Raw genomic sequence first — 13,029 nt, 5'->3', positions numbered from 1 at the left:
ACCTTCGCCACAACATTTTCTACGTGTTCTTTCCAATTTAAGTTGTTCATAATTGTAATTCCTAGGTATTTAGTTGAATTTACGGCCTTTAGATTTGATTGATTTATTGTGTAACCGAAGTTTAATGGATTCCTTTTAGCAGTAGTGTGGATGACCTCGCACTTTTCATTATTTAGGATCAATTGTCATGCCATACAGATCTCTTATCTAAATCATTTTGCAATTCATTTTGATCTTTTGATGACTTCACTAGACAATAAATAACAGCATCATCTGCAAACAACCTAAGACAGCTGCTCAGATTGTCTCCAAAATTAACAGCAGAAGCCTGTAACGTTACCTTGGGGGACACCAGAAATCAGTTCTGTTAGGAATACTGGTCTGTAATTTTGCGAGTCCATTCTTTTGCCCTTGTTATATGCAGGACTCATTTGCAGTTTTTTCCAGTCTCTTGGGAATTTGCACTGGGCGAGAGATTCATGATAAATGCAAACAAAGTGAAGGTCAGTGCCGTAGAATACTCGTTGGAAAACTGAATTGGGATTCCATCTGGACCTGGTGACGAGCTTATTTTCAAGTTCTTCAGTTGTTTCTCTACGTCATGGATGGTTATTACTGTGTTGTCCATAAGCTGAGTCGTTCAGTGGTGAAACTATGGTTTGTTTGCACAATTCTTTTGAGTGAACGACTTCTTGAATGTGAAATTTAGAACTTCAGCTTTCATTTTGCTACCTTCAACTGTCACAACAGACTGGTCAACAAATGACTTTATGGCAGCCGTGGACCCACTTAGTGATTTTACGTAAGATCAGAATTTTCTTGGGTTCTTTGCAAGATCTTTTGACAGTGGTAGTGCTTGTATGCTTCGCTCATAGATCTCTTCACAGGCACACAAACCTCTACTAACCTTTGCTTGTTGTACTTTGTGCTCTCTTTTGAACTGAGAGTGCAACAGCCTCTGCTTCTTCAGCATTTTCCAAGCCTCATTATTAAACCATGATGGATCTTTTCCACCCTTAATCCATTTAGTAGACACACAGTTCTCCAGACCACAATCTACAGTCTGCTTAAATTTTGCCCATAATTTCACTACATCCATCATACTGGAACTAAGTGATGATAGTTCACTGTCTAAGGAGGTGCTAACAACTGCTTATCTGCTCTTTCTAGCACAAACACTCTTCTAGTCGTCTTAATTGATTTATTAACTTTTGTAACCATAGTTGCTATAATGACATGATCGCCAATCCCTGTTTCTATACTGACATTGATAGGATCTGGCCTGTTTCTAGCCTCGTGAATCCTTATAAAGTGCATGGCAAGTGGTACTTTTCCTTCCATTTATTATTTTGTAGAGAAGCCACAGTTACCTCATAATTCAGAGCCTATTGTTTGCTTCATCTACAATTGAGCACCTCTGATAATTCCCATTCACATTCCTACTCCTGCGTGTTTCTGATGTTTTACGGACATCAGTTGTGTGTGACTCATTAATCCTGAAAAGTCCTGTGAGTATATTTTGCTACAGTTACTCAAAGTGTCATGTATTATATTTTTGGTAGCCAAATATGTTTCAATGAACAGCTTCCTATGTGTATTTTTCTGCTTCTTACCAACTGTGCTGATGACAATGTTTCAAAAAGTGTTTTCAGTATTATTTATATACCAAGAGGCAACTCTTGTCATCATTAATTAATCTAACAGTTGCATTCTTTTCCTTTTTCCTTCAACATTTGCACAGTTCCTCTACACTTTAGTTATTTAAATCATATTATTCTAGTGTGTCTGAAGAAAGGGTGACATCCTCCTTCTTGGAATTACTGGGTGTCTAAAGTTTTTTACTTTTTGGTAGTGTTTTGTATATTTGTAAACATTTTTCTTACAACTGCATCAGGGTCAATGATCCAGTCTCTGTAATCATTTTCAAAAAGGTCTGACCTGTTTGTTTGCCAACAAACTTAAGATATGTACATCATGAGTGAGGTTACAAGCTCTCTATTCTTCGTAATTTTTAGAGATACCCTGTACAGAAATTTTTCTGTTAGTTTTGTCATGTTGCCACTTTCCAATCAGTTGGTGAAGTCAGTATCTGAGTGAGAATCATACACACTAGTAGAGAGAATGAAATTTTCAGTCTGCAGCGGTGTGTGTGCTTATATGAAACTTCTTATCAGATTAAAACTGTGTGTCGGACGGAGACTTTCGCGGGCAAGTGTTCTACCGACTGAGCTACCCAAGCATAACTCACGACCCATCCTCACAGTTTTACTTCTGCCAGTATCTTGTTTGTGCCTGTACTTCATAGAAGCTCTCCTGCAAACCTTTCAAAACTAGCACTCCTGGAAGAAAGGAGTGCTAGTCTTGCAAGGTTTAAGGAGAGCTTCTGTGAAGTTTGGAAGGTAGGAGACGAGATACTGGTGGAAATAAAGCTGTGAAGATGGGTCGTGAGTCATGCTTGGGTAGCTCAGTCAGTAGAGCACTTGCCTGCAAAAGGCAAAGGTCCCGAGTTCGAGTCTCGGTCTGACTCATAGTTTTAATATGGCAGGAAGTTTCATACATACTAGTTAACTTTCAAGTTTTCTCATAATTATACAGTTACTTACAGGATGAGTCTGGTGACCTAGAAAATATCATACCGTATATTTGAGTCTGCCCTTATTGGTTAACCGAACCCAAACTATTCCATGTCCAGATTGAAGTACTCTCTTTGTTGATTTAAGTTCCTTGTCTGCTGGTACGAATACACTGCATTTGAACCTGTGGAGTCTCTCTCTTTGGTAAACGCTTCATCATATTACACAAATCATCTTTTTTAGAGAAGGGTACAATTTTTTTTAAATCATATTTTGGAACATAGCAAGCAAGATTATTTTGCACCTATTTCCAGAAAAAATTCTGTAGCTTTCTTATTGAGATCAGGAATTACTGTCTGTTGGATGTATAGATAATCTTATGAAAGGTACTTTTTGAAACAGGATTGACAGATTAATTGTTAATATGACCTAACCTTTTCCTTTGTCTTTTATCTTCTAGTCATGGTTGTTATTCAGTATGAGATAATGCATCAGTGGTGATTTTATTTCAGTCTTAGCAGCTGATGATGTTAAGTGCCATGTGAGTATTGTATTTCATGCCCAATACATACAAAGTTAGTCATTATCAAGATAGGATGTTGTGGGATTTATTGTGTTTTTGCTTTGGTCATTGTTTTCATTCTTTGGTAGCAAGTGAAAATTTTGGGTATTTGTGGCTATACAGAATCTTGTGAAATAGTGTCACCCTTGAGCTAAAGTTCAACATGCGATGTTGCATTTAATAAGCTACATATGTGTACCGTACTTCATGCATCACTGCCTCAGAATATATAATCTTTTTTCATATTTATTTTCATTATTATCCCTTTGAAAACTGAGACTTCTATATTGATAGTTCACAGTAAGTGTAATACAAGAGATGACAAAAAATAGAGTTTGCTGGTCAAGATTCAAACTGTGATAAGATATTTGTACATGGACATTGCAGGAGCCTTGTAAGAAAACTTTAACAGCAGTATCAATAAGGAGCAGATAGAAACAGAAACAAAAACAAAAACAAAAACAAAAAGGTAAAGCCAGATAACAGATTTGAGGATTGAAGATAAGGAGGTAACAGTTATGAAACATGCGTTGTTTGTGCCTCATAGAACACAGTCGAGAAAAGGCAGGGAGAAAAGGACAACGTGACCAGTAGTTACTAGGAATGAACATATAACTGCGTGGTAAAAACAGCAACTGATATAAGAAGAGTTTCCTGAGACTGAAAAGGTCAGCGTAAGTTAGTTTAGGTGGATGGTGTTATAAAAGTCCGTTTGTGGTGTATCTGATTGCGTGGAAGATGGTTCAGTATAATTTAAATCATATTTGCAGTTTTATATATTTTTGTGTGTAATTTATCATTAATTTTATGTAGCTATGTACGCTGTCTGGTGATATCTGTGTCTGTTGAGTGAACATCAATAAAAAATGGATACCCAGTAATTCAAAGTCATGTAGAAATTATTTTGTGCATTTCAAACACAGTACATTCCAAACAGTAGAAAGTATTTACTAATTTACTTCATCTGAAATACAGAAATTCCATTGCTTCAGCCCAACCATTTTTTTCTTTGTAGCAAAAAATTATTATACACTTGTTCTTTACAGAAAAATCTTCTTGGTTGTTTTTAATTAAGTTAACTTTATTATTCTGTTTACAGGTGTCTGAAGAACAGGCAAATGAATTGGAACTGCCTGCTTCACAAATTGAGGAAGACAAATCTTCATCTCAAGCCAGTTCAAAAGCAGGCAGTGTGTCTTCCACAGACAGTATAGAGATGGTTGATACATCTGATCAGAGTGTACCCAATGTTAGTGTGGAAGGAACAACAAGCATAACAAATGAAGAAGGAAAATCACAGGATTCTCCAGAAAATAAAGAAAGTTCACCTGCTACCTTAAAGCATGACCATCTCAGGGACAAAAAACGAAATATAAACCCATTTTTTGTTGATAAGGAATCATATCGCGATAGTTTTAAAAGAAAACGGGGAAAAGACTATTTAAGATTTCCTTTTGATTTATTAGCTCAAGGACTGGACTATGATACTTTCGCAGTGGAGTTCAGAAAGTATAGCATTAGTTATGCAAAGAAGCTTGAAAAGGCCCGAAATAAAAAGCTAAATTGTGTAGAGTGGGGGAAACCAATTGTTGGCCCCACTTTCACTTTGCCGCCAAGAACCCGCAAAGATTCAGTCTGTAACACAGAAACTCGTGCTAATCAGAGGTACAATTTGAGAGGCAGGCAAAATAAAATTGAGAGGGATTATTTGGAATTCCTTGATGACGACAACTCGAGTGAATCGCTAAGCTCTCCAGGAGGTAAAGGTAACAATGACATGTCCCAAACAGATGACATAATTTTGAATAATGAAGTAAAGGATAACTCCAAGAAAGACCAGCAGTCACGCAGGGATTCCCCACCATTAGTCATTGTAGAGGAAATCAACAGTGCTAAAAAGTTGTATTTGCAAGAAAACTTAAATCAATCCATGACTCATAGTTCAGATAAATCTCCAAAAAAAGTGAATGTAAGTACACCTTCACAAGCTAGTGAAGCAAGCTCACCCACCATTCCAACAAAAAGGCTTTCTTTGCGGCGGGCAAATGCATCTATAAATTCAAATGATAAAAATGAAACGTGTGAAGGTAGTTCACCTGTAGTTATCGTGGAGGACACTGATAAGAAGGAGTTACTTCAGTGTGAAAATTTGAAGAGTCCAGTGTCTCAAAGAACTATCTCATCTCCAGCAAGTACTCCAAACAAAGAACACTACAGTCTGCCAAGTTCTCCTACTTCTTCGCCAGTTGTTTCATTGAAGAGATTGCCATCGAGGACAGATCCGTCTAGAGTAGTAGTGTGTGACAATGACAGAAAGACAAGGGCTGTAGACAGAACTGAGAGTCCACCTGTTCCTGATCAGAACGTAACAAAAAGACGGCGACTTGATTTTCAGTTGGCTGATGACAACGTAGTAGAAGTTGAAGAAGATAGGGTAAGTCAGTACTTTTCTTCCCTTCTGTAAATATAGGATACTAGTGATCCATGATAAGTCAGCTATGGCAAGTATCATTTCTTTTCTTCTTCTATGAGATATGCGTTCATGTGCAGTTGAAGTAGAGGAGGCAACTCTCTCTGTGTGTGTGTGTGTGTGTGTGTGTGTGTGTGTGTGTGTGTGTGTGTGGTGGGGGGGGGGGGGGGGGGGAGAGAGAGAGAGAGAGAACTCGCGCACATTTCTGTTACTTCACTGTAGCCTGTGGCAAAACATACTGCTGAGCACAGCAGGTTTGACCACTTTAAAAGCTGTGCCACTTGGTTACATCCCACCCACCTCTCCCTACCAATGCAATCTTTTGTGGATTATATAGATGGGAATTACCCATACAAAACATCCTGCAATCCTCCAGTCATGGGTCTCCATGATCCCAAGTTCCAACACCAACTTAAAATCCCCCCCCCCCCCATTCCACCCCCATACCTATGCCACTACCCTTCCATTTCTTCCATTTTCCACTCACACTCTTTTCTCCTCTCCTTTTCCTTCTTCCTCTGCTCTATCTACCCCTACCACAATCAACTTCTCAACTTCATTGTATATCACTCATTCCCTTTGCACACACCAGCGCAAGCTTGCTGGTACTACATCTCTATTCTGTCCCTAAGCTGCATCCCTGCCATCCATCAGCATTTTACAGTTCACCTCACACCTCGCCACACCTCACCTCACCTCGCCTCACGTCACGTCAGTGTGGTGATTTATTGTCTTGTATCTTATGAACCTTTTAAACTGTGCAAGTAGTAACTTGTACCAATGAATGGATAAGATGCTAATAGAAGGCCAAAATGTTTATGGTAGGTCTGTCAATGAGCCTTTGAAAGTTGTCAACTTGCATTCCTACAGTCCTTCCTGCTGCTCAATTAATTGTTTAGATGTCAAGTCAGTGGAGTTCTGTCTGACTTTTTTCAAAGAAGTTTTAAGTACTATTAGTAGTACAACTATCATTATAGAGAGTGCAGTTCAGTATTTCTTATTTATGAATGTGTTTCTTTTCCCAACCCTGCATGGGGAACATCCCTGTTACAGCTCATGTTTTGGTGGTTGGACTAGTAGGGTGAAAAAATTGGTTCCAAATGTTAACAGACCTTGTCTTAATTTTAACATACTTGAACTGATTATGATTGATGGCAGTTTTATAAACTTGGTGAAGGTCCTGTGTCTCATATTCGATACAAAGGAGTTTTAATAATCACATCCAAGTGAAACTAAAGACTAGGTCTCTGAAAGTGCCAGGACAGTTGTGAGTTGTGGAGTGACAGGCTGGTGGGCTCAGTGACACGCTGCTGGTTGAGAGAAGTGTTTTATTCATCTTCAAATACACATCATGTCATTAGTACTATGAGGCAGACATGCCACATTCCCGTAACCCTGGCCGGCATTGGCTGACAGGCAGCTGCTTCTGGCCTCACGAGCTGATGCACACCTAGGCACCCTGCAATACTGACATCAGGCCGAGCAACAGCCGGTGTCATAACAGTAGGCCGTGGACTTGACATCAGTGGTATTCTCTTGCTTCTGCTGTGGCGGTGTTCCACTGTGGAATGGCCATACCTGATGATTCAAGGCCTGCTCGTGACCACTGCAAAAGCAAGTGGAGACTTCCTTGCACAGGACATGACCCACTGCTGCTGGGCAGGAGTCTGGCGACGACAGGTGCAGGGAGCAGGTCAGCGGTGCTGTGCAACAAGTCATACATGGAGACTCAGTTGAGGAGACAATTCACCCGATCAGTCCCGAACCCATGGGTGCAGCTGTCGTCTCATTGTCTACCATGGACCTCGCATTTGGTGGTGTTCCTGGACTCCCAATGAATCTGCCTCAAAATTCACACTTGTTTTTATGGTTGTGAGGCACATTTGTTGCACTGTTACGCAGCCCTTGATCATGTAGCTACACCATATTGTGATATGGGTCTTGCCCTGGTGTAGTGGTATTGCTCTGCCCACACTCTCGCTATTACTGCTGCGTGGTGCAGGTTTCACCAAGCACGGTTGGCCCATCTCACAGTCCTTTTGCGTATGTGTTATTCTCATCCCTATGTCTCCATGTTGTGCTTAAAGGCCCGTGGTTGCTACTACAACACTTTGCGGTGGGTTCCTCACAAATTCCACTAAAACTGAACAGCATTACATAATAAAATACCTTAGTCACATGTCTTGGAGAGCTAATAGGATGTGTGTGCTCCAGTTATTGTGGGTGCACAGTGTAAGAAGCAGTGAAACCTCATTATATTAAGATGTTGGAGTTATCCACGATGATGGGACTAGTCTGGCCACATGTACCCTTAGCATCAATCCCGTACTGCTTGTTAGCTGTCCCAGAATGCCAAATGTTACTCACACTGCAATGAAATTCATTTTCATAAACTGTTCATGAGCAGCATGGCATGTTTGAAGCTGCAGCGTGTGTGACCAAGAGAACTTTGTGTGGGAGAAAAGCAGTACTCAGGGTTGGAGCTAACTTCCCTAGTTGCTGAAGAGACATTAAAATATGGTAGATTTCTTGAAGTGCGGGAGAGGCTATACTCACATGGATATGGTTTGTAACCTAATATTTATTGAAATTTCGGATGAGCACTTGAACTATATAGTATCAGTATTCAGGTATTGGTCCAGAAGGTGGACTTTCTTGGCTGCCCTGTGGTTTTCTCCGAGCACATCCTCAAAAATAAGATGGACTCTCTTGGCTGCCCTGTGATTTCCACTGAGCACATCCTCAAAGATTTTATTACTACTTGAATTTATTGTTTTTGATGCAGATTTACAAGCAGTTGGGAGTGCATTTGACCAGATAATATGTACTCCACTCAGAAATTCTTAACCTGCTTTAACTCTGTGTGTGTGTGTGTGTGTGTGTGTGTGTGTGTGTGTGTGTGTGTGCGCGTGTGTGTGCGTGTGTGTGTATGCGTGTGTGCGCTTAAATCTACAAAATAAAGTGTCCGATAGATGAACAACACCAGAAAAATCCGGAACCTCATATTCATGTACAAAGGGTGGGGAAGGTGGTGAGATTCTTGTGGATACAAAGACAAATGTGGATTTAGTTAATATGGTAGCAGATGTGATAGCCAAAGAAACATGAAAGAAAATATAATGATTGAATGTGTCATCCCACTGCTTGTTACCACCTCACTATTGAAGTACAGTGTTGGTGGGAAGAATGATTGTTGGAAGTGACAGACAGCTGTAGCTGATAAATTCAACTACTTGCCCATGGCACATCTTCTTCTGATCTATCACAGGAGATGATGATCTCAATTGACTATGAATAAGGCGTAGTCTGCTGATGTAAGGATGCCTGTCCTAGTTAGAAAACCTATCAGTGTTTGGCAATTGTGACACACAATTTTACTATGTCCCAGCTCAACAGACTGTATTTTATACTATAATTTTGCCCACAGTTTCACCTGCATACATGTCTGACTCATATTGCACACATCTCCTCCTCTGTCTTTGTCCATCTCCTCTTCTCTGTCCATCTCCTTCACCTCCCCCTTTCTTTCCATCTCCCTCACCTCCCCCTCTCTTTCCATCTCCCTCACCTCCCCCTCTCTTTCCATCTCCCTCACCTCCCTCTCTCTTTCCATCTCCTTCCACTTCTTCTCCCATTCTCCTTCCATCCCTCTCTCTTTCCCCTCCCTCTATCATTCCATCTCTCTCTCTCTCTCTCTCTCTCTCTCTCTCTCTCTCTCTCTCCTTTCATCTCTTCCTCCCCCTGTCTGTATCCATCCCCTCCTCCTCCATTATGTCCAACTCCTCCTCCCCCTTCTCTGTTTGTCCACCGCCTACCTCCCCTTCCTTTCTCTGTCCACCACCTCCTCCCCTTTCGCTCTCTGTCCATGTCCTCCTCCCTTATCCCCCCCCCCCCTCCATCTCTCTCTCTCTCCCCCCTCCCGCCCTCCCCCTCCCTCCCTCCTGCCCCTTCTCTCTGTTCCCCCCCCCCTCTCATTGCCCATCTGCCCTTCCTTTACTCTCTCTCCATTTTCTCCTCCCTCTCTCTCTGTCCACCACCTCCTTCTCCCTCACTCTGCCCTTCTCCTATATCATCCCATATTCACCTCCACCCCAGTGGAGATGGCTTTTACCCAACTTTCTTTCTTTTAAGACTAAAAGTAGTATGCTTAACAAGTTTGCTTGAAATCAGTTCAGAGATTTTGGATGAGAGGTGAAACACACACACACACACACATACACACACACACACACACACACACAAATAAATCCATTTTTATATACATATGTGTTTACTGCTTGATCTATGCTCTGTTTTAACAGATGAAGAGATGCTCTGTTTTAACAGATGAAGATTTGCTTCATGAATCCGTAGAAAGTAGGTTTAAATGTATTCTCAGGATGGTTGGCACATCCAGGTGTTTAAGTGCCCAGGGAAACACACTTTGTCATATTAATTTAGTCTTTATTCTGTTACTATGTCCAATGTTTGTAATATTTTAAAACAGGGACAATGTTTAAAGATTTACACTTTGAGTGATAATGTGTGTGAAACTGACTGAATGTGTGTTAACTTAGTTTGCATTCCAAGCTGTTGTAGATGTGAAGTGTACTGCATAAATCATTTCAAATTAAGTTAACTAGGCCTCTCTCTCTCTATGTATGTGTGTGTGTGTCCGTGTCCAAACTAACTCTAGAATAAGTATCTGTGTTGTAGACACACTGTGCCTGCACTTATGCACCTTTCCAAGCAGAGCCTGAATCACACAGGAGTATTTGGAGATTTTCCACCATATAATGTATACATAGAACCTGCATTATTGAAACCACTTAAAGTGCAGGACATTATGAATATAGGTGTGGAATCTGTAAGAAACGAAGTTTTATGATAAAATAAATGTGACTATGTTTGGGTAGATAACAGATGAAATTGATAAAATAAATGTGACTATGTTTGGGTAGATAACAGATGAAATTAAATACATAAAATAAGAGAAAGGCAACCACTCACCTATAGCAGACTGATGTGTGGAGCATAGAAATGCTTAACAGGAAACAGTATTCACTCAAGCTTTTGAGATTTTTTTTCCCTTCTAGTAGAAGTGGACACATTCACACACACAGATACTCAAACATACTGTGTCCTGTGGCCAAATCTCACCGTGACTACAGGAGTGTGCGTTTGGATGTCGGTGTGGTTGTGTGTGTAAATGTATGTACTTTTACAAGGGAAAGAACAAGAGATCAAAAGCTAGTGTGAATACTGTTTCCGTAATATCTCTCTATATTCCACACATCAGTCTGTTACACGCAAGTGGTTGCCTTTACTTATATCACTTAATGCTCTATTCAGTAATTTCCAGATGAAATTAAATAAGATTTCTGATAGTGAATCTCAAAATTCAGCAGTAATTATTGGGGAAATTGTAACTTAAAAAGGGGTTCTTTCCTATTTGCTCTATTATACTCAGTTCACACTGGCTTCCACTTCCAAATACAGTACATCTTTTGACATGATACTTTTGTTATAATTATCAACAGCTAGCTTCCATCATTTTTATCTGTTTTCTGCATCATCTTTGTAACCATATATTATTCATTGTTGCTCAATCATTCTCCCAGAATCCACAGCAGTCATTATTATTATTTCTTTCCTTTCTCAGACGTTATGTCTGGTTAAAAATGGAAAGTGACGCGGACCTTGATCAAGGGTGACTTCCTTTTAACTGTACGGTATATGTTACATTGCATTTAGGAACTTTTGGGTAATTGAACATGTATCAATAATTACAGATTTCTGTAGTTGTATATATACGTTTGGCTGTAGCTGTATTGCGCTGATGTACTGGTGGATATTGTGTGGTATGACTCCTGCTGTAGTTGGTAGTATAATTGGTATAATGTCAACTTGATCCTGATGCCACATGTCCTTGACTTCCTCAGCCAGTTGGATGTATTTTTCAATTTTTTGTCCTGTTTTCTTCTGTATATTTGTTGTATTGGGTATGGATATTTCGATTAGTTGTGCTAATTTCTTCTTTTTATTGGTGAGTATGATGTGAGGTTTGCTAAGTGGTGTTGTTTTATCTGTTCCAGTATAATTTGTATTCATCATTCTCCAGTACATTTTGTGATGCATACTTGTATGTGGGAACGTGTTGTTTTATTAGTTTATGTTGTATGGCAAGTTGTTGATGTATTATTTTTGCTACATTGTCGTGTCTTCTGGGGTATTCTGTATTTGCCAGTATTGTACATCCGCTTGTGATGTGATCTACTGTTTCTATTTGTTGTTTGCAAAGTCTGCATTTATCTGTTGCGGTATTGGGATCTTTAATAATATGCGTGCTGCAATATCTGGTGTTTATTGTTTGATCCTGTAGTGCAATGATGAATCCTTCCGTCTCATTGTATATATTGCCTTTTCTTAGCCAAATGTTGGATGCGTCTTGATCGATGTGTGGATGTGTTAGATGATACGGGTGCTTGCCATGTAGTGTTTTCTTTTTCCAATTTACTTTCTTCGTATCTGTTGATGTTATGTGATCTAAAGGGTTGTAGAAGTGGTTCTGAAATTTCAGTGTTGTAGCCGATGTATTTATATGAATGATTGCTTTGTGTATTTTGCTAGTTCCTGCTCGTTCTATAAAGAATTTTCTTAAATTGTCTACCTATCCATAATGTAGGTTTTTTATGTCGATAAATCCCCTTCCTCCTTCCTTTCTGCTTAATGTGAGTCTTTCTGTTCCTGAATGTATGTGATGTATTCTATATTTGTGGCATTGTGGTCATGTAAGTGTATTGAGTGCTTCTAGGTCTGTGTTACTCCATTTCACTACTCCAAATGAGTAGGTCAATATTGGTATAGCATAAGTATTTATAGCTTTTGTCTTGTTTCCTGCTGTCAATTCTGTTTTCAGTATTTTTGTTAGTCTTTGTCTATATTTTTCTTTTAGTTCTTCTTTAATATTTGTATTATCTATTCCTATTTTTTGTCTGTATCCTAGATATTTATATGCATCTGTTTTTCCATCGCTTCTATGCAGTCACTGTGGTTATCCAATATGTAATCTTCTTGTTTAGTGTGTTTTCCCTTGACTATGCTATTTTTCTTACATTTGTCTGTTCCAAAAGCCATATTTATACCATTTCTGAATACTTCTGTTATCTTTAGTAATTGGTTGAGTTGTTGCTGCCAGTAATTTTAGATCATCCATGTATAGCAAATGTGTGATTTTGTGTTGATATGTTCCAGTAATATTGTATCCATAATTTGTATTATTTAGCATGTTGGATAGTGGGTTCAGAACAAGGCAGAACCAGAAAGGACTTAATGAGTCTCCTTGGTATATTCCACGCTTAATCTGTATTGGCTGTGATGTGATATTATTTGAATTTGTTTGGATATTAAGTGTGGTTTTCCATTTTTTCATTACTATGTTTAGG

The 13,029-nt window shown here is 39.4% G+C and overlaps 1 protein-coding gene across 1 annotated transcript in view; it reads left to right on the top strand.

The window, feature by feature from the left end:
- LOC124712550 overlaps positions 1–13,029 on the top strand; it is a 132,834-nt gene that overhangs the window by 82,745 nt on the left and 37,060 nt on the right. Inside the window, exon 3 of the mRNA XM_047242862.1 lies at positions 4,235–5,569. Coding sequence (XP_047098818.1) covers positions 4,235–5,569 — 1,335 coding nt within the window. The remainder of the gene's footprint in view (positions 1–4,234; positions 5,570–13,029) is intronic.

Source organism: Schistocerca piceifrons, chromosome 1 (assembly GCF_021461385.2).
Source record: "Schistocerca piceifrons isolate TAMUIC-IGC-003096 chromosome 1, iqSchPice1.1, whole genome shotgun sequence".
In the NCBI taxonomy this organism is placed as follows: domain Eukaryota; kingdom Metazoa; phylum Arthropoda; class Insecta; order Orthoptera; family Acrididae; genus Schistocerca; species Schistocerca piceifrons.
Note: the sequence above shows the minus strand (reverse complement) of the source record. Positions and strands in the feature narration are given on the sequence as shown.